The sequence below is a fragment of the Meriones unguiculatus genome, chromosome 2, assembly GCF_030254825.1.
Source record: "Meriones unguiculatus strain TT.TT164.6M chromosome 2, Bangor_MerUng_6.1, whole genome shotgun sequence".
NCBI classification, from domain to species: Eukaryota; Metazoa; Chordata; class Mammalia; order Rodentia; family Muridae; genus Meriones; species Meriones unguiculatus.
In genome coordinates, this window is record NC_083350.1 from 77562242 (window position 1) to 77588125 (window position 25884).

Genomic DNA, 25884 nt, shown 5'->3' on the forward strand with positions numbered 1-25884 from the left:
AATAAATAAAAAGGTGTGTGTGTGATTTTGTCCAGCTGTAATTTCAGGATTCAGGAAGCTGAGGTGGGAGGATCAGTACAGACCAGCCTGGAATATAGAATAAGACCCTGTCTTTTTTTTTTTTTTTTTTTTTTTTCCTGAGACAGGGTTTCTCTGTATAGCCTTGGCTGTCCTGGACTCACTTTGTAGACCACCCTGGCCTTGAACTCACAGCAGTCTGCCTACTTCTGCCTCCCTGCGTGCTGGGATTATAGGCATCACCACACTGGTCGTAAGTCCCAGTCTTAAAACAAACAAACAAAAAATATTTGAGTGACTTTGAAAGAACAGGTGCTTCTGCTGTACTGTTTTCTCTTTCCTTCATGGGGATAATGTTCACACAGCTCATTAGGGAAAAACAAATCATTCTGATGAAAACCTAGCAGTCAGGGAGTAGAGGGAGGAGGGTTGTGTGTGAAGCCAGCATAGTCTACAAATTAAACAAACCAAGGAAAATGGGCGAGTCATTCCATGCTACAGATTGAGAAGCAGGAAAGCCTACAGCCCATCTTAAGATCACCAACTCAGAGTATCATCTGGACCTTCCTGTTTTTGCAGACAGCCTCAGAATTTCTAAGTGTACATTGATCAGGGTGATGTTTGGTTAATTCTTGTCTTCTGCTCACCATCTCCAAATAAGACTCTTGCTTATCAATGGCTTGTATCCCCAGAGACCAACTAGCATTTAGTAACGTGAGTAAGTGGTTCCCCGGCACTGCCAAAAAAGGGACAGAACTGCCCAGGAACATTTTTCTTTGCTTTGTTTGAAGATGGGGGACAGTTTTATTAAGAGTTTCAGGTCAAGAAAACTGCAAAGTATGCAGCTGGGAGGAGGGGTGACTATGTCCTTTGTGAGCAGCCATGTGAGGAAAAGAGGAGCTGAAAGAATGAGAAAGCCCCATGAGCCAGCAGTTACACTTCTCTGAAAATACCTCAGAATGGTGGCCAGGCTTAGCTAAGCTATATGGTGAGGCTCAGTAAGCCAGCAGAGTAGTGTTTCATTTTGGAATAAATATCTTCAGTTAAAGGAGCAGACTAATTATCAGTAGAAAAACTTACCATCTCGGTTGGAGAGTGGCTCAGAATAAGGTGCTTGGTGCTCTTGCAGAGGACCCAGGTTTGGTTCCCAGCACCCACATGGCAGTTTACAACCATCTGTAACTCCAGTTCTTGGGGGAATTGACATTGCTCCTCTTCTGACCCCTGTGGGCACTGCACACGTACAGCTCACATACACACAGGCTGACAAACACTCCTACACACCAATAAATCTTAAAAAAAGAAAAAGAAAAAAAATCCTGCCCTCTCCCCTTGCTTTACAGATCACACCTATTTCACAGGCATGTAACTCAGAGTTGCGTAACAGTTTCTCAGACAAAGGGACGGTCCTAGACCATTCTTTGTGTGTGTGTCTGAGTTCTGTCAACAGTCACAGTCACGCAGTGAGGAAAGCAGGCTGCGGCCACTGTGCCTATTTAACGTGAGTCAGTCTTTATTCTGCACGTGTGTGGCGCATTAACAAGTTCAACATACAAGATAGCGTTACATATTGCAGGTTAGCGTCACAGCATTATGCAATTTCACACAGTTCATGTTAGCTTTGTCTTTTTTTTCTTTTTAATTTGACACTTTTATTTTTGAATTTTATTTTTACAAGAGAAGACACAGGTAAAGAAAGATGACCACTTTGGAGAGGGATCATGGTGAGGGTGATGTCACTGTCATGACCAGTAGGAACAGAAAGTCTTCCATATCCCTCTCCTAGCAGGTCACCCTGGTCCCACACAGCAGTTATATCTGCTCTCCAGCACAGCAATGTCCATAAACACGTACACCGTGGCTGTGCTGAGAACCGAAAGGAGGAAGAACTCCCAAGGGAACCTTTGATAGTGTGAATAGCTCTCACAGTCCCCAAAGAGGCAAAAATCTACATAGACAGACTTGCTGTTGAGAAATCAAGAGTGACCTTTCCCTAACCTAGTCCCAACCACAAGGGCCTTGTGCAAAGGCTGGGATGTGAATCTCTTGTCTTTCCACGGACAGGAGGAGGCACTCTGCCTCCACCCACATCAGTGAGCTCTGTGAAGAACAGGTGTGAAAGCCGCAGTCAGCTAAGAAGCTTGAGGATACCAGAGTCCAGGGCATGATGGGTCAGGCCTGAGGTAGGAGGGAGAGACCCTGTACTGCCCACCCCTTAGCCTTTTTCTGGCAAAGACACTGAGGCAGCCCCAAGCCTGTGGAAGTACCAGCTCCTCACCACCTCTTGCTGCTCCACAGACCCAGGGGATGCCGGGGATTGAGCTGCAGGAAGATAGGGAGGAAGGAGTGCAGGTGAGGCTGTTTCCCAGACCTTCAGGGGGAGCTACAGAGGCACACACAGCGGGACAGAGCCCAGATTCCACCTGTCACTTCGCACGGTTTCTGCCAAGGAAACGAAGCTGCTCAGTGACTTCTGATCTTCACACATTAAGGCGATGAAGAGGAACCATTTCGATTTCTTTCCCTAATGGGGCTTAGAATGCTCCTGCCAGGTTTTCATTAAACTATGTCAAAATGCCTTTTTAGAAAACAAAAAGTATTTTCTTCTACATATGATACAATATTTACACTCCATGGGTTAAAGGACGGAGACTAGTGGTGTGATCCCAGCTGATGTTGAGACAGTGAGTCAGATTATGGAGTATGAAGGTTGACAACAGCAAAAGCAGAGTGGGGTTTCCTGCCTACAGGACTGCTTTGCATTGTCGAGAATCAGAAGAAAACAAAAACAAAACAGGCAAACAAAAGGAAAGACAAATGAAAGGTTGGGGATGGAGGCAGAGTGGACTCAGATCTGCAAGCACTAGGGGAACACCAAAGGCGGGTCTCCACCCTCTCCATGGAAATCCAGCTGTCCACCCTTCGCAGAAGCTCGCTAGAAAGTGATGGTGTCGCAGGGAAGTGGACACTGCAGTTAGAGCTAATCTTTCAGGTCCTGGATCAAGCTTATTTGACTGAGGTCCTCTGCAGGCTGTCAAAATTAGGCACTGCCCGTCCAAGCTCGCCTCTCCTTCCTGAAGTCTCATGTTTCTCTGGACGTCTCCACACGGAGATCTGGATCTGAACTCCAGCACACACTCAAGCTCCGCACTGTCCTGCCCAGTGGCGGAAAGATGATGGAACTTTGGTTTCCCACCCTTCACCCTGTGGGACTCTCGTTCACCAGCCATGCACTCCCACTGAGGAGAGTGGGCTCTGAAGGCATTCATATTCTCTTACTACTCAGCCCCACTCAGTTTTCTTAGGAGACATTACTGCAAACCTCAGGGAGAAAGTCATTTCTGAGGTCCATTTCCTTATGAAACAGAAAGCAACTTTTGTTGACAATGAGGAGGTGCCAGAGCTGCTGAGACAGCATTTCTGGAAAAGTAAAAGCCAGTGTAACCTTACAAACCTCCTAGGCATGCTGACTGCCGATGAAGAAATCATGAGGACATCTTATTTCCTCCCCTTGTTCCCTGACCTGCAAGTGCTATCCAGGATGTGCTGGCAGCGTTCATCAGCACTTCCCTCTAGCTGAAGTCTCCAGAGAAGGCAGTGAGTTCTAGGTCCAGCTCCACATCTCACATGCTCACTGCGGCTATTGCTAGTCACTGGCTCCCTGCCACCTCTTTAGAGCAGGTGTTTAACAGCATACACCCCACTCTCAATTACTCGTTCTCCTGGAAACCCCACTTGTTTCTTTGCTTACTACAGACCTCTGGATTTGGAACTCGGCCAAAGAGCAGAGATGTGAGAGGTGACATAAGAAGGGATGGGATGATGGGGACACAGGGCTTTACAAGAGCAGACTTTTCTCCAGCAGTGATGGGGAGCTGGAATAACCCAGAGAAGCCTGATAAAAAGAGGCCAATTTCAGGGGATCAGCAAATACAATTCGGCACAAAACACAATTTTCATGGATTAAAATCTGCAACTTGATATTGGTTAGGCTAATCTCTTGTTTGTATTAGACATGCAAGTATAAGGTTACATTGTTATATATAGACTTGGGGTCTTTCCTTCTCTCCCCCCTCATTTTAAAAAACAAAAGATCGTCTAGTGCCTTGCAAAGAAGAAAACAATACTCACGCTAAGAACCAATCTGCAGCTGTGTGAAGTGTGATGTTCTTCATATGGTTTGTTCTGTAAGAAATTTTCTTCTATGACTAAAATGAGGTTTTGAGTCAGCTTCTCTGTCACCTCTCCCCGCCGTGCTCCTCCCCACCTGGCCCCAGGGTTAGTACTCGCTCAGACTGTGCCACTTGGCTATTGGCTTTCGGGGACTCTCACAGACCTCTCTCCAGTGTTCCGCACCACTGGCTGTGACACTATGTGCCCCCAGGATCAGCCTCCCCACCACCTCATTTTTAGTAGTGCGATCGAAGTCAATGACGAGGAACTCAATGCTGATGTCAGGCAGGAGGTCAGTGGGGATGTCGTAGATGAAGGACTCGTTGAAGACAGGGTTCAAAGTGCACTTCTTTACATGGGTTTTCTTCTTGGCGATGCGCTTTCTGCCGTAGTAGACGTTCACCTTGACATACGGATCTGGGGCCCCCAAAGAGAAGAGGAGAGACAGGCCTATGACACAGTCCTCTGCTGTATGTGGCGGTTCTGCCCTTAGAGTCTGAACAGTGGTACCCAACCTGTGGGTACTGACCCCTTTGGGGGTGGCATATCAAATATCCTACATATCAGAAAATTACATCATAATTCGTACAGTAGCAAAATCACAGTTATGAAGTAGCAATGAAAATAATTTTATGGTTGGGGATCACCACAACATGAGGAACTGTTCAATACAGTTGAACAGAAAGGGTTACTTCCTTAGGGAGGCTGAGGACTACTGGCATAAATGGAAGTGACCCTTGTTTTCATCTTTGCTGACCATTAGGTCTTCAGTGATTGCACCATAAATACACACAGACCACACGTGAGTCTTGATGCCTAGACTGGGGAGGGGTAAGGAGGAGACCAGGCAGGTATGGAGGAAAACAGGGAACAGGTCTAAAGAAATCCAGAAGCATTATCAAGTTCATAGGGACCATCAGTCCCTGTACCTGCAATCTTTTTTACAAGTCTTACAAAAGGGAATGGCTCCTGCACACATGGGATTTAGAATTCCCTTGTTGGCTCACCCCAGGCACCACCATGGCTGGGGAAATGTACTGGCCTAGTCATGGAGAGCAAAACTAGAAGGGTAGGCGGACTGTGAAAGAAGGCAGGGTTTGGACATGATGGAGTCCATCAGGGCCACAGTTGGGGTGGGAGTGGGATTGGTTCACGCAGAGAAATGGGTTGAAGTAAATAGCTGCTACCTGAGAGGCCGGTGATGTCCATCTTCGGCAAGTGTCTGGCTTTGAGGACCACCACTGTCATTCTCTGTGCCACAGGCTGGTACGACAGAGAGACCTGGAGTTCCCCTCTGCTAATGCACTTCTGTAAGGGAAAGACGAGATGAGAAGCCTGGCAGGCGAGCAGACCACGCAGACATGTGCAGAAGAGAAGGAGGAGAGCCTGCCGGGGGGTGTGCTCAGGGGCAAGGGCAGGGGGTATGTCTAGGCCAGGTACAGAAGCGCCATGAAGGAGCCCAAGCTCTGAAAGCCACACCGGCTGGTTTAAATGCTGACTCCTGTGTCCTTCCTTCCTTTTGGTGGTTCTAGGAATTGAATTTAGCCTCCCCTCCATACTAGACTAGTACTCCAGCACTAACTGAGCAGTCAGTCTCAGGACTCCAGGGCAGACACATGAGTTGGAGGCCAGCCTGGACAGCCGGAACTGTATAATGAGATCCTGTCTCAAACAAACAAACAAAACTACTGAACTACCCTACGATGGACACACACACACTCACTCATTCACTCTCATTTCTTTTCTCTGCCTGCCACAAGGGGGTCTGGCCTCAAATTCAGTAGATAGAGGAGGGCTTGTATCTACTGATCCTCCTGCCTCCAGCTCCATAGCCCTTTGTTAACAGGTGTGCGTTTGGTTCAGGCTATTTCTTTTCAATGTTTTGTCACAAGTTAGTAAACATTCCTTTACTTGTGCTCCTCCACTTGTAAAATAAAAGCCCTAAGTCTTGGAGTCTATCTCTAAGAAACAGACCATCTTATATCTAAGGATACCTCATCAATAATGACCTGTTCAATGATCTTGTCTCACAGGATTACTAGGAAGACTGAGTAAACCAAATTTTGTAAGCAGCAGCTTGCCCAGCATGTAGTGGCCTCTCATCTGGTTCTTCCGATTAAAGACAGGTGGTGCTGGAGAGACGACTCGGTGGTAAGGACACTTGCTGTCCTTCCAAAGGACGCTCACCACCACCTCCACACCCAGCTCCACCACTGAACTTCAAGCGCACTTGCACACACAAGGTATAACACTCACAGAGACACACCCAAAGACACAAACTGGGGACCAGGCAGATGGCCGCTTAGTAAAGTGTTTGCTTAGAAAGAATGAGGACTCGAGTACAGAGTCCGTAGCACGTTTGTGAAAAATAAAAGGAGAACCCAAAACACCATCCTGCCAGTACGTGCCAGTAATCCCAGTGCTGGGGAGTACAGACAGGCAGATTTCTGGAGCTCAGTGGCTGGCCTGCCTAGCTGAATTCTGAATCCCCAGTTCCGCATTCAGTGAGATCCTATTTCAAAACATAAGGAAAGGCCAGGTGTGATGGTGTACACCCTTACAGCACTGGGGAGGCAGAGGTGGGGGAATCTCAGTGGCCAGCCTGGTCTACATAACGACTTCCAGGACAGCCAGGGCTATATAGAGACACTCTATCTAAAAACAAAAACAAACAAGCCAGGTGTGGTGGCATACACCTATAGTACAAATTGAGTCCAGGACAGCCAAGGCTATACAGAGAAACCCTGTGTCGAAAAACCAACCAACCAACCAAAAAAAAAAAAAAAAAAAAAAACACCAAAGGGTGGGTGGTAGGACTGCTCAGTGAGTATAGCTACCCACATCAAATTCAAACCCTAGAAACTACAGAGTGAGAAAACTGAGCCCTGCAGGTTGTCTTCTGACTTGCATGTGTGCACTGCCCAAACAAAATTAAGAAATAAATGTAAACTCTGTGAGTGCAAGTGCAAGGCCAACCTGGTCTACAACGTGAGACCAGGAAAGTCAGGGCTACACAGAGAAACCCTGTCTTGAAAACAAAACAAACAAACAAACAAAAAAGTTGTAGCAGGGCTAGGGATATTCATGTGAGCCTCTGTCCTCCACACACAGACCTGAACTGGGCACAGAGACGCACACCTGTAATCGCAGTGCTTGAAGGGAAGTCAGGAGGCTTAGGAGTTCAAGGTCAGCTTCCGCTACATAGTCAGTTCAAGCCCTGAGCTACATAGACCTCATATCAAAATGTTTTCCTCGACTTGGGTGTGTGGAAGCACACCTTTAGTCTCAGTACTCAGAAGGCAGATGCTGGTGGTTCTTTGTGAGTCTGAGGCCAGCCTGGTCCGTGCAGCAGGAAGGACGGTGAGACTGTCTCAAGAAGACCTACATTTTCATTGAAAACTACAGCTGGACTGTAGTGTAGCGGCGGTGCTCGTGCGAGGCCTGTGGGAGCCCTAGATTTCTCCTCAGGGAAACAGAACAACAGGTGACCTAGGGCCTGATGTTCACCTCATTCTCAGCACTTGGGAAGTGGAGGCAGGAGGATTTTGATCTGTGGGCTAGTCTAGGCTGCGTAAGGAGTTCCAAGCCATCCCGAGAGACATAAGACCCATTTCAAAACACCAAAAAGGGTGGTGGGGATGACGTGACGCGCTTGTTGCCCAGGTGGGGACCAGGCTGGGATCTGCAGAAGCCGTTCATAAACAAGGTGCGTGGGCCACCTGCCCTCACCGCAGCACAGGGAACGTGAGACCAGGATACCCGAGCAAGCGCTAGCCACCATCTGACAAAGTCTGGGTGGTGAGCTCCAGGGTCAGTGAGAGGCCCTGTCTTGGGAGAGCATGTGGAGACCAACAAAGGAAGACACTGAGCCTTGATCCTGGGCCTCCACATGTGTGAGCACCCCATACATGTGAACGCACGCACGCACACACACACACACACACACACACACACAAAGTGTTTTGGAACTGTGTGGTGGGAAACAGGAGATGGGTGTAAATCTTCACTCTGCTTCACTACATGACCTTTGGCAAGTCCATGTCGGTCCTGGAGCCTGCTTGTCAATTTCACAAGGAGACCTGCTCACCAGTTCTCCCTGCCTGTGTGTGTGCTTCTCATAATGGAAGTTTTGGTTTCTTTAAAAACCCAGTTATGTTATGTAAATATGTTTTTGTTTTACTCCCAAGTGTGGGATTTTAGTTTGTCCACAGCTGATAATTGTGGGGCGTGGTGTGGTCTTTGACAGCTGGTAACGGCCGGCCTCCTGGGGCATGGAGCCGGGTGTGGTCTAGGGCTCTGAGGATCTAAACATGAGAGCCCAGAAAGAGAAAGCATGGCATGCAGTGGTGGTGTGTAGGGAGTGGCACTTTAGAGAGGCCAGAGACTGATGGTGAGGCGGTTTGGAGGCTGACAGAGAAACATTTCAACAAAGCATCTTGAAGGACACCGCTTGCTGCGCCTGCTGTATTTTTTAATTTAGAAGCATTAAAGAAGGGGCCGGAGTCCTGGCTCGGAGGCTGTGAGCACTGGCTGCTTCAGCAGAGGACCTAGGTTCCACTCTCAGTGCCCCCATGACAGCGCACAGATGTTAGCAGCTTCTTCTGATCTCTGAGGGCACTGCATGGTGCGGTGCAGAAACGCAGGCGGATGTTCACACACATAAATTAAAAATAAAGAACTCCTAAACGAAAGCAGAGTTCTCGGTCACAGGAGCCATAGTTCATGGTTCACTAGACTGTGGTTAGTTCAGAGAAAATCTGAATCTTCACCCCTGTGCTGACAGATTCGAAAGGAACGTTTGCTTGTGAGTGGTAGCGCGTACCTGTCATTTCAGCGCTTGGGAAGTTAAAGCAGGAAGACTGGAGTGTGAAGTCAGCCTGGTCTACTCAGCGAGATCCTGTCTCAAAACCAACCAGCCACACACCCACTAACTGCAGGTGGATATGGTGTCACCTCCCTGTGATCCCTGTACTTGGGATAAAGTACAGCATCAGCTGCACACTATCATTCTCAGATAGTGGGCTGAAGAGAAAGTTCGGCACTTGAGTAGATGCACCACTCTTGCAGAGGGCCTGAGTTCGGTTCCCAGGACCCAGGTCAGGTGGCTCAAGAGCACCCGTGACTCAGCTCCAGGGGACCTGATGCCCTCTTTGGCCTCCTTGGAAATTCACACACAGGTACATAAAAACATCACCCTCAAGGGCAAGGGGAAAAGGGAGGGAGAGTGGGATTGGGAGGGGCTGGGGGAGGGGGCTACAGCTAGGATACAAAGTGAATAAACTGTAATTAATAAAAATAAAAAATAAAAAAACACATTACCCTCAGAGGGCTAAGCACAATCCCAGCACTCGGGAGGCAGAGGCAGGAGGATCTCTGTGAGTTCCAGGACAGCCAAAGCTATGTAGAGACAGACTCTGTCTCACAACAACAAAAATCAAAGAAAACAAAGCAAAATAAAACTTTTTGGGAGGCTTGAACTGTGGAGATAGCACGAGAGTGGGATTTAACAAGCACACGCCAAGGCCGAGCGTGGGGCTCGTTTGGTAGAGTACAGCCTTAGCATTCACGAAGCTCTGTGTCTGATCCCCGGCACTATGTAAAACAGCATGGCAGAGTACACCTGTAATCCCAGCACTTGAGAAGAAGAGACAGGAGAATACAGGTTTCAAGCTCAAAGGCTCTCGGTCTCCAGGGCCTAGTGGTCAGTGTCGTCCTCATGCCACATCAGGGAAATGTCTCTATCAACAGACAGAGACCACCACAAAAAATTATAACTGGGGCTGGAGAGATGCCTCAGAGATTAAGAGCACTGGCTGCTCTTCCAGAGGTCCTGAGTTCAATTCCCAGCTGCCACGTGGTGGCTCACAACCATCCACAATGAGATCTGGTGTCCTCTTCTTGTCTGCAAATGCAGGCAGAACACTGCATAAATAATAAATAAATAAATCTTTAAAAAATTCTAACTGATCAAAGTGCAGAGCTGTGGATTCCAGTCCCAAGTGATAAATGGGCAACACACCTCCTCTATCTAAGATTCAGGGATCATTTTGGAAGAAGGGGCAGAAAAGATGGTAAGAACCAGAGGACCAGTAGGTCACCTGTGCGGTTCTGTCCCCTAGAAATGTCAGAGAAGCTGCATGCATGAAGTCTCACCAACAGACATGCCTAAACAGGAGCTGAACAAAGCTCATACCTGGTCCCACTGTTTAGCAAGCCATAGTGTAAACAGTTCAAGGTCATCTCATGTTACATAAGAGCCTATCTCAAAGCTCCAGAAACTGGGCTGGAGAGACAGCTCAGGAGAAAAGAATGCTCGTTGTTCTTGTAGAGGGCCTGGGTTTGGTTCCCAGGAACCCCATATGGGCCCACAACCCCTGTAGCTCTAGCTGCAGGGAATGAGTTCTTTCGCTGGCCTCCCAGAGCATCAGGCACATGTGCAGTTCACACAGACATGCAGACATGTCTAAAATGACACGTCCTTATTAAAAACTTCTCGTTTCCTCCCTAAATCACTCCTCAGTCAGTCACCCTTCTCCTGGCCTCCTCTTTCACCTCTGGCTCTTTGCCTTGGGCAGCATGCCCCCCCCCCCCCACCGAGCTGCCACAGTGCTACCCAAGCCTGCAGCCACAACACTGCCTTACTGCCATTCCACTCTGGAGGGAGGCCAGATTCCTGTTGCTCCCGTGGGCCCCCTCCCTTTTCTTTCTATCCAGTTCTCAATTCAAGCAGCCCTATCAATGGCTCTTTTGAGCCACTGAGGGCTGGGAGTTAGGCTGCTTCCCAGTCTCCCAGTCTCTGGGCCTAGTCAGGCAAAGACCCTATTGTGGAGTAAGCAAGCAGAAAGCCATAGAGAAAAGGTTTTAGCCGTGACCAACAGAGCCTCTGCTGTGGCACAGTGCGCTAGGACGGGGGCTCCTAAAGGATACCTTCAGATGAAAGAGACCCTGGTGGGAACAGGCCCGTGGAACTAGCTAAGCTCCTCCTTCAGAATCATTTTCCAGCCACTACCACAAGGAAATGCAAGAAACAAACCCTGAACATTCCACTTCCCTGCCTCTCCACAGAAAACAGCTCTCTTTGTGTTTCTGGAGTACTGACATACTTTTTCTTTCTCCTTTCAGCCCCAAATAGCTAGACTGGATGATCTGGGGGCTCCCATGTAAATCTGGGATTTTAAGAATCCTCTTGTTCCCATGACGCTGCCCCAGGTAAGCAATGAGGAGTCAGGCCACCTCCTGACTCTGTTACCCACGCTGTCAGCCACCTTCCCCCAGCTCTCTGCATGACTTCCTGCTTTGTCTCCTGTTTGCTGTAAGTTCACTTAGGAGAGAGCTCAGCATTTAAGAGCACTTGACTGCTCTTCTGGACAACCTGGGTTTGAAACCCAGTACCCACATTGCAGCTCAGAACTGTCTGTAATGCCAGGTCTAGGGGATCCAATGTCTTTTTCTGGCCTCTGTAGGTATGACGCACACAAGAAGTGCACAAACATACATGCAGGCAAAACATACATACACATACAATAAAAATAAGTTAAAGAAATCAATTCCATAGTCCAGGCATCGCGGTACATACTTTTAATCTGAGTGGCACACAGAGGCAGATGGATCTCTATGAGTTCAAAGCTAGACTGGTCTACATCGCTTAGGCCAGCTGGAGCTACACAGTGAGACCCTGTCTATAGCTCAGGTAGAAGGGCATTTACCTAGGTTCCACTCCAGAACTGCATAGACACATGCGCCATCACACCCTAGTGTGGCTTTGTGCGTGTTGGGCAAGCACTGTATCCAACCAAGCCACATTTCGGCCCTCCCACCCAGGAACCGTTCTCTGAAGGAAGATGTGGTTACGAACTGTAAGAGGATGTACTGGGCTGCGGATATAGCTCAGTGTGTCTCAGCCCCAAAGGTAGATCCCAGCACACGAGGCCCCTCAGGAAAAAAATGATACCGTTTCAAGAGGAACTGGAAAGTGAAAGAGCTAGAGCAGTCTGGCTGAAGCCCATCAGGGACACACGCTTTGTCCCAGGAGGATCTGAAGGCAGCATTTGGGGCTGTTCTGCTGGGGATCTCAAGGATGAGTGAGGGCAAGCTGGATGTGGATGAGGTCAGACAGACTCCCAGGGAGTGTGGGAGTCTGGGAAGCTCTGCTCTCCTGGCTGGGCCTCTCTTACTGTGATGTATTGCTCAGGATCCTATCCCTGGCTTCACCCTCACGAAAGGAGTTAATAAAGTAGGAAGAAACTTGGCTCTCCCCAAGAACTCCTGGCAGCTTAGCAAAAGCCATTGTCTGTGCTCTCTGCTCAGTACCCTGAATTTGAAGCTGTTTTGTCTCCAGGCTGAATCAGTTCCTTTTTTTGCCAGTCTCTTCCCAGCTGCAGCTCGGCACAGAGCCATCCTCCCTCCCAGGACGGTGAGCACATTGGTGGACTGGGAGATTGGTGAGTGGTGTTGGAAAGATCCTCTTCCCGGGACAAGGCCAAGAGTGGAGATGGGCACTACCACCCTGGGAGCGGGAGTCAGGAAACCAGAACCCGTGAGCATAGCTCTGAGGAAAACAGCTGGTGAGAAGACAGAAAAGGGAACCATTTTCCTTTTGTCTTCTTCAGCTGGTGAGAAGACAGAAAAGGGAACCATTTTCCTTTTGTCTTCTTCACTCTCCCTTCCTGATACTTCCTTTTTTTTTTTTTTTCCCTTCCTTTTTGAGCCAGGATATCATGTATTTCAAGCTGTTACTCAGCGTGTAGGGAAGCCTGACTTTGAACCCCTGAACCTCCTGCTTCTATCTCATAGATTATAGATATGTATCTCCATGTTTCATTTTATATGGTACCAGGGATCCAACCTAAGGTTCTGTGCCTAATAGGCAAGCACTCTACCAACTGAGCCACATCCATAGCCGTGTGTGTGTGTGTGTATGTGTGTGTGTGTTTCTAAAACAGGGTTTCTTATGGCCTATGTTGACATTCAGCTTCCTATAGCTGAGGATAACCTTGAACTCCTAATCTTCTTGACTTCACCTACCAAGAGCTGGGATTACAGAGACCATGAAGTCAAGTTCTAAAAGTACTTAGTCAGCAAAAAAAAGATGATCACTGTAAATTCAAAGGCAGCCTGGACTACATGGTAAGTTCTAGGTCAGCCCAGTCTACATAGTAAGCTCCAGGCCATCATCAGCTACATAGTAAGACTCCATGTCATGAAACAAAACAATAAAAACAAATGCTGGAGCTCAGTTTGGAGAAGGCTTGCTAGCATGCGCAGAGCCTTGGAACCCCAGCACTGCAGAAGCTGTGTGTGGCGGTGCACACCTGAATCCCAGCGCTGGGGAGTTAGGGGAGGGCAACAGGAGTCACCAGTCATCTTCAGTTCCATCAGGTTCTTGGTCAAAACTCAAAACTCAAACACAAAGCCCTTCCATCTTTTTCCTCCTATGCACCGGGGTGTGAATAGGGGACCTCTTACATGCTAGACATGCGCTCTCTGGATTAATAACGTGCCCAGTGTTTAAGCCTGTCTCTCAGATCCATCCAGACTCTGAGGATGCACACCAACAGTGCCAAAGATGGCATTTTCCTCCAGTAAGGTGAAAACTCCTTAAGGATAATAATGCACCCATCGTGCTGTCTGGTTCATCATCAGCTGAGGGAAGCTGAGGGGATGGAAAGGAGTCAGGTGCCCGCTGTCACGCAGCTGGGAAACATGAGCTGAGGGGTCAATTTCAGAGCATCGGTGTGTTCTAGCAGCACTGCCCTGCTCCCTGACTGGAGGATGGGAACGAGCCACCGGGAGGGCTGTACTGCTGAAGTTAATTCCCCAGAGCAATGCCACTGAGTGGGGAAAGAGGGAGGAAGGGCAGGGTGGAGGTCCTTATCCTCCTGATGAAAACAAGGCAGGGGAGTAAAGAAAGGCAAGGTCTCTGCGGTAAAGCTGCATGAGGCTGCATTTACAACATGCTTATAGAAAGACAGACACAAGGGCTGAGGAGAGGGTCAGCGGATAAGACCTCATGCTGTTCTTGCAGAGGACCTGAGTTCCATTCCAAGCACTCACATTTAGGCAGCTTACAACTGCCTAGAACTCTAGAATCCAACACCCTCTGGCCTCCTCAGGCACATGCAAGAGTGTGCTCTTGCACACACACACACACACACACACACACACACACACACACACACACACCACATACATAAATAAACAAATACAAAATTTTTTCAAAGAAATGCTCAGTGACCACTGAGATGGCTAAGCCTGACTTGAGGGGAAGGAGAGAATCAACTCTTGCCAGTTGTTCTCTGATCTCCATACACTCGCTGTGACACACATGCCCCCATACACTTACAAATAATAAATGGAATAAAAAGACATGTACAAAACAAAAGAGAAGAGAAAGAAAACACACATAGTCAGACTTGGCAACTAGGGAACTCTAGGAAGTAGAGGCAGGAAAATCAGGAGCTGAAAGTCATCCTTGGCCATACATCAAGCTTAAGTTCCAGGTAGGTCTGGTCCATGTGAGATCCTGTCTTAAAAATCTTGGGGCTTGTGGTGGTGCACACCATTAATCCCAGCACTTGAGGCAGAGGCAGGTAGATCTCTGAGTTCAAGGCCAGCCTGTTAATGAGTGAATTCCATGACAGCCAGGGCTACACAGAGAAACCCTGTCTTGAAAAACCAAATAGTAAAATAAAATAAAATAAAATAAAATAAAATAAAATAAAATAAAACAAAATAAAATAAAATAAAACAAAATAAAATAAAATAAAATAAAAAATTTGGGCATGGCGGTGCACACCTTTAATGCCAGCACTTTGGAGGCAGAGGCAGGCAGATCTCTGTGAGGTTGAGGCCAGCCTGTTAATGAGTTCCAGGACAGTCAGGGCTATACAGAGAGACCCAATCTCAAGAAAACAAACAAATAAACAAAAACCCAAACACACACACAAAACATTCATGATCGTATTTACCCCTACCTAGGGAAGGAAGCTAGGGATAATTTTTTTAGTTTTCAGCAGTGGGACGCATGCCTCCTCGAGGAGGATCACAGGCTCTGGAGTACTGGATTAATCCCCCTGTCCTATAAACGGCGCACAGTCTAGGGCTGGTGGGCCAGCCTGTCCCATGCAAGCTGGATGCAGCATCAGGGTATCAGCCTCTAGGTGAAATCTGAATTCGCTTCTTTAAAAGAAGATTTATTCATTATGTATACAATGTTCTGTCTGTACACTAGAAGAGGGCACCAGATCTCACTATAGATGGTTGGAAGCCAGCAGGCGATTGCTGGGAATTGAACTTAACCCCTGAGCTATTTCTCCAGCCGCCCGAATTTGCTTCTTAGAGGAACACAACTGGCAGACCTTCTGTTTTAGTTTGACCACAGTTCATCTTTGAGAGCCAAGCACTCAGTAACTCCCTGTCACCTGCCTTTGCCGCATGACCCTCCTCTCTCCACCGAGATCCGGTATGTCCCATCTCGCCATCCCTCCCCAGCACACCCTTCCTCCTCACCTGGATGTTCCTCTTGATGATGTCCCTGGTCAGCTGAACCTTGCCAGTGCTGGGGTCCACTCCAGCCAGTGGCACCATGACCTCCCCAATGACGTCATCCCGAGAGAAGCGATCAAAGCTGAGCACGAGGAAATGTAGCACCAGGTCCTGTAGCTGGCTATACGGGATGCCGTAGAAGGTGAAGGTCTCATCAAACACAGGGTCCAGGGTCTTGCGCAGCACGCGGGTCTTTACTCGATGCCGCTTGTCAGGAAGGATAGTCATTTTGATGTAGGGGTCTGAGCCCTGGGTCTGGTCATCCATCACTGGCAGCCCATGGGCTTCTTGGATTGTCACCACCAGAGCTTTTTTGGGAAAGTTGTAGTCCACTGAGAAGGTAAGGGACCCGAGCATCACATCTTCCTCTGGTGATGAGGGGGAGGTGGCTTTGCTCTCACCAGGGGTCAGGCTTGCCATGGGGCTCCTCAGTTCCTCCCCATAGTCTCTTTTGATGGGTAACTGGTCTATACAAGATGCAGGGGTAGGCCCTCTGGGATCCTTGTCGTGGCTCAGCAGGCCCGACTCTGCAGCATTTACTAACAGGTTCCCTCGTCCACTTTCCCTCCGAGAGCCATCTTTGTCTCTCCGAACTTTGATGATTTTCTTCCTGTTGCTGAGGGTCTCTGGGTAAATGCTGATGCCTTTCAGCATGTGGATAAACTTGTACGGCGGGGTCTTGTGCTTCTTCTCCGCCTGCTGGTGGCAGCATGTCCACACAAAGACAGTCACGGAAACACACACCACCAGCACAGAGGCCCCGATGAGGCCTGCCGCCACCGGGGACACATCTGAAGGCAGAGACCAGAGTTATATCAGAATAGGGCTTCTGTTCCTGTCTGGAGAGCACCTCTCCTGGGCAGAAGTAATCCTGTCTAGCCTCCACAGTGGGTGCCCATATGGGCTTTGGAGCTTTTCAGCTCGCTGCCCAGAAGGTGAACCACACCCTTGCATCCCCGCTAAAACCACAGAACACACTTGGGTAGCTCCTGTTGGTTCACTATGTAACCCTGGCTGTCCTGCAACTTGCCATATAGACCAGGCTGGCCTCGAACTCAGAGAGGTCCTAAGTGCTAGGATTTAAGGCCTGGCTAACTTTACACAACTATATAGCGACTCATCTGATGAATTTTTAATATTTAGCATGATTGTAGGTGTATAGGTGTTTTGTCTGCATGTAAGTCTGTGCAGCCTGGGAGAGCCAGATGGCCACGGAGGGCAGAAGGTATTGGATAACTTAGAACTGGAGTTACAGATGAGCCTCCATGTGGATACTGGGAATTGAACCTGAGTCCTCTGGAAGAACAGCCAGTACTCTCCAGTACTGAGCCCTCTTGACACTCCCTGATTCTTCATTTTTAAAACCTTTACAGCACCTCAGATTTGACTGTTAGCTTGATTCTTTTGGGGTAAGAATCTGATCACCTCAACAATTACACATGGCTTGAGCTCCGTGTTTGGTTTCAGGAAGGCATCCCAATACACCCAGCACTTGCTAGCTAATTGGCAGTGGTATGCAGAAAGGGTATGGGGTTGATTTAGCTGGTCTTCGGAGAGTGATCGAATGGTCAGAGTGAGTACAAAGTTAACAAAGTACCAAAGCACCGAGCTGCGCTGAGTGCCCCACACTTGCTAACACTCGGGAGGCTGAGGCCAGCAGGCTGTTACAGCAAGCCAGAGATAGCCTGACTCTAAGGTCTCATCTAGCAAGCTTCAGGTCAGTTTAGAGTACCCTGAAACCCCACCTTGAGCAAAAAGGGCTAGTGGAATAGCTCAGTGGGTAAAGGTGCTTGCCACCAGAGGCCCAATGGCAGGGATTCATCTCCAGAAATCACACGGTGGAAGAGAACTGACTCCACCTGCGAGATCTCTGACCTGTGGGTCAGAGCATGTGTGTCCCCGCCAACAAGATGAGTAAATAAATGTCAAAATAGAAAAGAAAAAGAAGGCTAGCTGGGCGTGGTAGCGCACTCAGGAGGCAGAGGCAGGCGGATCTCTGTGAGTTCGAGGTCAGCCTGGTCTACAAAGTGAGTCCAGGACAGCCAAGGCTACACAGAGAAACCCTGTCTTGGGGTGTGTTGGGGGAGAGAGCTCTGGCAGAATGTATATCTTTAAATTTGTTACAAAATATCAGGTCCTAGGTACTTAAAATATAAGTGTCTGTTAAATGCTAGGAGTCACATTATTTTACTAGCACCATTCTCCTTTTTTTTTTTCCTTTCTTTTTTTTTCCCCTTAAGATAGGGTCTTACTGTGTAGTCCTGGCTGTCCTGGAATTCCATTTGTGGACCAGGCTGCTCTTGCATTCACATAAATCTGGCTGCTTCTGACTCCTGGGTGCTGGGACTAAAGGAATTTGACACAGGCCCAGCTCAAATATATTTTACTTCCAAAACCCCTTTTGAGTACTTTATTGATTATTTGAGTTCAGTGCTATGTAGCCAACTCAGAGCAGCCAGCAGGCCGGGCAGCCTACTGCTGGGCTATGTTCCTAGCACCCAATGCTCCTTTTAAAAGCAGAACCTTAGCTGGAGTGGTGGTGGTACACGCTGCCTTTAATCCCAGCACTCAGAGGTAGCGGCAGATGTCTCTACAGGGCAGGTTCTAGAACAGCCAGGACTACACAGTGAAACCCTGTCTCAGAAAAAAAAAAAAAAATGTAATTGGCACAGCGCTTCTCCAGCATGCACAAAGCTCTGGGTTTAAATTCGGCACCACAGAAAACCAGGTATGGTAGTATCTGCCTGCAGTCCTACCCCCAGGGAAGTGTGGCTGGAGGATGAAAAGTCCAAGTATCAAGGTACCTTAGCTAGGTAGCATGCTCAAGGCCAACCGGGGCTACCAGAGATCCTGTCTCTAGGTAAGTAATTACGTTATAGCCCAAGTTCTACTGGCCCTACCTTCCTCTGTGTGGATCTAAACACCATGCCTGCTGGGTTTTCTAATCTTACCATTCGTTGTTTCTCTCGAATGTAGCCCTTGTGAGGATAGACCATCATGTTTGTTGTAAGTCAATGTTTAAAACACGAAGTGGGTATGTAAATGTACTGTCTGTTAGATGGGCAAATAACCAAAGAGACAGACAGTGACCTTTCCTTGCTTCCATTAGTCTTATTTCCCCTAGGAGTTGGATATGCCTTATTAAGTTCATTGCGGCCAAATTGGTTTTAATACCTGACGTATACAGTTTTCACCTCACATTTTAGGGGAAGAATGGGAAGTCAGGAAGAATTCAGGAAATAAATACAATTCTAGCACGCTCCCGACTCTTCTTGAATACCCTCACGCCTTTACCAGGCATCCACATGGCTCACTGTCTCAGTTACTTGGGGCCTGGACCCAGCCTCACTTCATGAGAGAAGCATCTCTTGCCCAGGTAAACAAACTCATCACCTTCTTTGTTTTCCCATTCTGCTTATTACCATGGCCTGTGTGCATTTGTCTGCTTTTCTTCACTAGATAAATTTAGTGAGGGCAGAGCTGTCCTCGATCTCTGCCTCAGTTTCCCAGCTCCCTTGAAGTGTATAGTTACAGTCCAGTTTATATTCTATTATGCTGACAACATGGGCCATGGACATGGGCCAGTGGACAAGAGACTGTTCTCTGAAACCATGCGCCCAAACAAACCTTTTACCAAGAATAAAACTGAGACATGGTCCACTTTGTTCATTTCAATAATTTTCTATAGTTTAGAAAAAGAGGGTATCAAGACAGTCGGATTACAGACATCCCAGATAAATATAAAGTCATCTGGAGACTTATTCTTATGTGATAAGTTTGGGCAAAAATGGCTTGGTACGTTAGGTGACCACAAGTTTGGGCCAACATTGGTTAATTGTGGCTTAGACTGTAAACGCAACAAAGTCTACCTCTCATAGATCTGCACTGGTCGTAACAAAGAACGTTCTGCACAGCACTGACAATAATGAAATGTTTCTGTCCCAGCTTAGATATTTTAGTGTGTATTTATTAGCCCCGTAAGCATTATGATAGAGACTTCTTAGTATGACTCAAAGGACTCCCTGAATAATTGAATAGGACCAGTGGTGCCCAGGGTTTATGGGAGCCTAAAAATTTAGAAACGTTCCTAGAGCTACAGATTGGCAAATGCCATTGACAAGACTTAACTTCTGACCTGCCTGCCACCAGAATCCAAACTCTGCATTATTCATAACTGGGAAAATTGAAAAAAAATACAAAATACAAAAACAGGGTGCAGGTGCTCTCTGCTGAGACTGTTGAAGGTACGTGGTAGGACGTCTTCGACTTCCCACTTAAGGCTATGCACACACAAATAAATAAGATTTAGAAACTTAACAATGAAAAAGCAAACTGGGCGGTGGTGGTGCTCGCCTTGAATCTCAGCACTCGGGAGGCGGAGACAGTCAGACCTGTGAGTTTGAGGTTAGCCTGGTCTACAGAGCAAACTCCAGGACAGCCAGGGCTGCACAGAGAAGGAAAAGTTAAAGAAACTGGAGCTGAGGGTAGGCAGGGGTAATAATGTTCTTTAACTTATTCATAATCACTTTAGGCGATTTCACGGAAGAGGGTTTCATTTGATATTACTTTGTACAACAGACCAGCATCGATGTACATGGGCTGTAGGAAAACACTTTGGACTTGATTAAGAGTCAAGCCAGCCGGGCTCGGTGGCATATGCCTGTAATCCCAGCTCTCAGGGAGGCAGAGACAGGCAGATCTCTGTGCGTTTGAGGCCAGCTTGATCTACAAAAGGGAGTCCAGGATAGCCAAGGCTACACAGAGAAACCCTGTCTTGAAAAAGAACAAAAACAAACAAAAAAGGCAAACCAGGGACACTAGCACACAATTGTAATCTAACATGCAAAAGCTGAAGCAGGAGGATAACTACAAGTTAAAGCCTAGCCTGGGGGCTGGAGAGATGGTTCAGCAGCTGGGAGAAGTGGGCATTCTAGCAGAGGACCCAGGTTAACTGCAGTTCCAGGAGATCTGGTGGCCCTTTCTGTTCTCTATGGGCATGTACCTGGTACACAGACATACTTGCAGGCCAAACATCCATATACACAAAATAAAAATGAATAATTTTTCTTCTCTAGGCAGTGTCTCATTACATAGCTCTGGCTGTCCTGGAACTCACTGTGAAGACCAGGTTGGCCTTGAACCCACAGAGATTTCCCTGCCTCTCCTATCAATCATTTAAAGCATGGTATACCCTAACCAAGGCAAAGAAATAAAATCTAAAAATAAACAACAACAACAACAACAACAAAAAAATGCAAAAAGCCAGCCTGAGGTTCCATGGTGAGATCTTATTGCAAACACCAACAAAACCCCAAATAAATAATAAAATTTATTTTTCCCAATAGAAATTGAACCATGTATTCTTGAAATTTTCTTAAAAATTTTTAATGACTTATTTTTATTGATGTGCATTGGTGTACACCAAAGATACACATTTGCCTGCATGTGTATCTGTAGCTTCTCACTTTGAAGTTGCCATGTAGACTAAACTGACCCTAAACTTAGAAGGATCTGCTTGCTTCTGCCTCTTTAGAAATTCTTTCTAAGTTAACATTTCATTCCTCAATGAAAGTTGGGAACCAATAAGAAATGAAAAAAAAATTTTTTTTTTTTTCACTGTAAAGTAATATAGGTAAGGAGAAAGGCTTTTCTTTTTTGAGACAGGATTTCTCTGTGTAGCCCTGGCTGTCCTGGACTTTGTAGACCAGGCTGGCCTCAAATTCATCTGCCTTTGCCTCCCAAGTGCTGGGATTAAAGGCATGTGCTACTAAGCCCACTGATAAAGACCATTATTAACACAACTAATCATGATGACTGAAGTATTTATTTATTTATTGTTTTTTTCAAGACACATTTTTACTGTGTTGCCCTGGCTATTCCTGGAACTCATTCTGTAGACCAGGCTGGCCTCGAACTTACAGAGATCCACCTGCTGCTGCCTCCCTAGTATTGGGATTCAAGGCATCCACCACTACTGCCCGGCTTGAAGTGAGTGATTTAAGTAGTTGTGGGGCTGCTGATGTAACCTACAATGCTGGAAGACCAGAGTTTGATCTCCAGCATTGCATATAACTGGGTGAGGTGATCCATGCTTGTAATTGCAGCACTCAGAAGTAGGGACTAGAGGACTGGGAAATCAAGGTCATCTTCAAGTACAGTTCAGCTCTAGGCTATCCTTGGCTATATGAGAGCCTATCTCAACATAGATACTTTGGGTTAGGGAGATGGCTCAGTGAATAAAAGTGCTTATCGTGCAGGCATGAGAGTGTGAGCTTGAACCCTGAGAACCCACGTAAAAGGTTTGCAGCCCCAAATCTTTATTTCTAGCAGTCCCGTGGGAAGATGGGAATCTCTAGAAGGTCATGGGGCAGCTAGCATGCTGTATACAGTAGAAAAATCACAAATGGAAGTCCGATGAATTCCTTTAATCCCAGCATGCAGGAGGCAGAGGAAGGAGGATCTCTGTGAGTTGAGGCCAGTCTGGTCAATATAGCAAGCACAGGGACAACCATAATTCCATAGAGAGATACTGTCTCAAACAAAACAAAACAAAACAAAACAAAAACTAGAAAGGAAGAAAGAAAGAAAAAATAAACAGCCAGGTATGGTGGTGCTTGCCTTTAAGCTCAGGGTTCTGTTGCAGAGGCAGATGGAGGCCAGTCTGGTCTACAGAGTCAGTTGCAGGCCAACTGGAGCTACACAGTGAGGATTTGTCTCAAAAAAACAAAACCAAAAACAAACAAAACAACAACAACAACAACAAAAACCAAAAGTACAACAACAAGACCTTTTCTCAAAAAAGTGAAAGGCTTGGAGGCATAGACTGAAGCCTTAGGTTGTGTGCCCGACCCCAGATGAATGAACGATTCAGTCAATAAAGTAGTTGTAAGTTATAGCAATCCGGACTGGTTACCTTTGTTTTTCAAGGTCATAGATAACTGAATGTTGGCCTGTCAAGTGCTAGGCTTTAAAATACTTTGTAACAAGTGAAAAAGTGTGGCCACAGTTCTCTTTGGAGGAGGCAATCTGTAAGGGTCTAAGGATCTGGAGACAGCTATGTGAATTTTCAAATCCTTTAGCCTCTGTTCAGACAAGAATTAAGAAAAAAGATTATTTAATTTCTTTGAAATATAGTAGTTATTTAATATTTATTTGATCATTTTATGTATATGTATATGATTGTTTTGTCTGCATGTCTGCATGTTCACCACTTGTGTGATTGGAGCCTTTGAAAATCAGAAGGGATATTGGATTTCTTTGGACTGGAGTTATTATCATTATGTGGGTTCTGGGAATTAAAGTTGGGACCTTTACAAAAGCAACAAGTGCTCTTAATGGCTGAGCTAGCTCTTTAGTCCCCTTCCTCCTTGAGTATTTTTTGTTGTCACTGTTTGAATTTTTTTTTTTTTGAGACATAGTCTCATGTAGGCTGGCCTCAAACCGGCTATATAGTCAAAAGCTGGCCTTGAATTCTTTGTTTTAAATATTACAATATGTGCATATGGCATGTGTATATATGGTGTGTGAGTGTATGCGTGTGTGTGTGTGTGTGTGTGTGTGTGTGTGTGTAGAGGTAGAAGACAACTCAAGGCCTTTCTTCCCACCTTTGTGTGGCATGTAAGCATAGAACTCAGGCTGTCAGGTTTGAGCCCAAGTGTTCTATATACTGACCCATCCTCCTGGCCATGGTCTTTGCATTCTGGATCCTCTAACCTCCACCTTCCCAGTGCTAGAATTACGGTGTGAGATAGCATGCCTGGATCACCTTTTTCTTTTGTTTTATTTTTTGAAGACAAGGTTTTACTCTCTAGCCCAGCCTGACTGGAACTCACCGTATATCCTAGGCTTACTTTGAACTCATGACAATTCTACCTCAGTCTCTCAAGTGCTGGGAGAAAAATGCCTTGAGGCACCATGCTTGGCTTCTTTGTTTTTAAGCAACCAGTCTCTACTTTGCTCAGTCTGGGTTTGGACTCAGGAAGTAGCCCTAAACTGGCCCTGAACTCAGGAAGTAAAGAAACCACAAGGTTGGTTTCTGTTTCATCTTTCAAAGGCCTCTGGAATTGCAACTAGAGAAAGCTCTCTGCTGGAAAGAGGGTGTGAGAAGAAAAAGAACTTGAAGGAAATCCTGCATTTCTCATGTGATCACAAGATGGATTTCAGTTTGGAAAACTCGGGACTTAAAGGATAGAGACAGAGGGCAGAGCCAAAGAAATACAATAATATCCAGCCTTGGGGTCAGAGGGGAACAAGCACTGAGGGCATGTGAAGATCCATTGTTCGGATGCTTTCTCTGATCTGAAGTCTCATTACGTTGAGAGAATACAGAACATTGGGTTCTGTTCAGTTCCTTATACCTCTTTTTTGGGAGTGAGAAAAGACATTTTTTAGCTGGCTTTTGTCTCCACCCTAAATTTTGAAACCAAATGCTCACACCTGGATTACCTGAGGGATATACTCTCTGAAGGAATATGAAGGTTCTAGACTTGCAGCAACTCTCACTTGATTACAGGTCAATTTTATTTTACTTATGTAGTCAAGCACAGCATGAGAAGTTCGCTCTCCTGGATCGTTATGGAGAAGTTCCCCAAGAGGAAACGACTTGGTCAAGCCTCTCCCGCCTTCTTTTCCACCTATTTTCTACTGCACTTTTTGCCCCAGGGAGTATAAAAGTGCTCCCAGGGCCCAGAGGGCTAGGTCTCGGACTAGCCGCTCCGGGATGACGTAATGCTTTCTGTGGTACACAAAGCGGCCTCCCCCGGGCTGGGCCTCTGTAGCCCCTCCCCCCAGCCAGGATTGCCGCCCCCTCCAGCACCGGCGCGAGTGAGTCCCCCTTTTTGAAAAGCCAGACCGGGGAAACAGGGAACAAAGGCCCCGGAAGGGGCGCCTAGGCACTGCCAGGAGGCTCAGAAATAGACATCACGTCATCCCTCCGCCCGGCGGCGCCAAGCGCCATTTGATAACACCGAGAAGGACTACACCATTACGGTGCAGAATGAGGCTCGTAGAGCTAGCCTTTCACCCCAGCCCTAGCGACCCTCTGACCGGCTTAAGGAGTGGCTTCCTTTCCTCTCCCCACCCCCGCACCCATCCTTCCCCGGAGGCCTCCGCCTCCCTTGGCTGCCAGCCACACAGCCCATAGTCTCCACGCTGCCATCTTGACGCCCATCCCCCCTGCCACTTGCCTCTCCTGCAGCCCTCAGAAGTAGGAGGGGGAGGAAGGGGCACCGCCCTGCGTGCCCCTAGGGGGAGGGCTCGTCTACCCCACTTCTCTTCCTCCAGAAGGAGGGATTCACATCCTCCGCATGCTTGCCGTTTCCCACCTCCGGCCCTGCTGACAGTGCACCATTAAGGGTTTACCGTCAAGGTTTTAGCATCCTGGACTTGCCTAGCCTCGGTGGCACTCTGCCCTTGCCAGCGCCTGCAGCCCACAGCTGAAATCCATGGGCTGGCCACTGCTTCCCACTCACTCGTGACCTCAGCCCTATTCTGGCAGGGCTGGCAATTAAAGGATCCCATCTGGACTTCACTCCTCGCACATTCCCCAGCTATTTAGCTTTGCATCGGCACTAATTGTCCCCAAATTAGTTTATCAGGTTCTACTTACCGAAGCTGGGGCGTATGTTTGTGATTTCAGCCATGTTCTAATCAGAGGCTGTTGATAGAAACACTTTTGCAGAGGTCAGGCAACTTTGGGGATCCCTGTCAGTACCGAGGGCGCGGCTGTAGACCTCCAGATCAGGGGAGGACAAGGTGTCTGGCCGACTGCCCCTACGACAGTCTGATCCCTTGTTGCTGGCTGCGCTTTCCTCTTAGATGCTCCAGGGATGCTCTGAGCTAAGGATGCAGGTGCAGTCAGACTGGTCCTGATGCGAGATAGTCTCCGCCTCTTTCCGAATGGCCGTCGGCAGAAGACTCCGCCTCTGCCCGAAAGGTTCCGGAAGCTTTTCGAGAGAAGAACCCTCCCACTGCCGAGTTTTCCCGACGATGAGGCTCCGCCCATTCACAGGCTGTGGGCGCTCGGGGTTGGAATGTCAAAGCTCAGTAAGAAGTGTAGGTGTTGTGCTAGCTCAGACGCACATTCCTGTGACCAAGGAGAGTAGAGGACAGCCTTGGCTAGGTCTCCAGATACAGAAGGGCAGGAAGATA

At 47.5% G+C, this 25884-nt stretch overlaps 1 protein-coding gene across 2 annotated transcripts; it reads right to left on the reverse strand.

Annotated features, from left to right (window-relative positions):
• Nucleotides 1-1509: 1509 nt before the first annotated feature.
• Nucleotides 1510-25652, reverse strand: Syt11 (synaptotagmin 11). Of its 2 annotated transcripts, none has more exons than XM_060377719.1 (4): nucleotides 25343-25652; nucleotides 15700-16526; nucleotides 5379-5499; nucleotides 1510-4608 (listed from the first exon to the last, which is right to left on the reverse strand). In XM_060377719.1, exons 1-4 carry the CDS (start codon nucleotides 25374-25376, stop codon nucleotides 4298-4300), a joined length of 1293 nt encoding a protein of 430 aa, XP_060233702.1. In that variant the 5' UTR covers nucleotides 25377-25652; the 3' UTR covers nucleotides 1510-4297. The 2 variants fall into 2 exon arrangements, with proteins under 2 accessions (XP_060233702.1, XP_021493472.1); XM_021637797.2 differs by having other exon boundaries at nucleotides 5376-5499; nucleotides 25343-25650.
• Between the last annotated feature and the right edge of the window lie 232 nt (nucleotides 25653-25884).

Bases quoted from the DNA above. Each gene is read 5' to 3' on its own strand.
- Syt11 (XM_021637797.2), bottom strand. From the start codon at position 25,376: ATGGCTGAAATCACAAACATACGCCCCAGCTTCG. The intron at 5,500-15,699 runs GTGAGGAGGAAG...TTTCCCTTACAG, and splicing joins TCATCAAGAGGAACATCCAG to AAGTGCATTAGCAGAGGGGA. The intron at 4,609-5,375 runs GCAGCTATTTAC...TGGGGGCCCCAG, and splicing joins CATCACCGGCCTCTCAGGTA to ATCCGTATGTCAAGGTGAAC.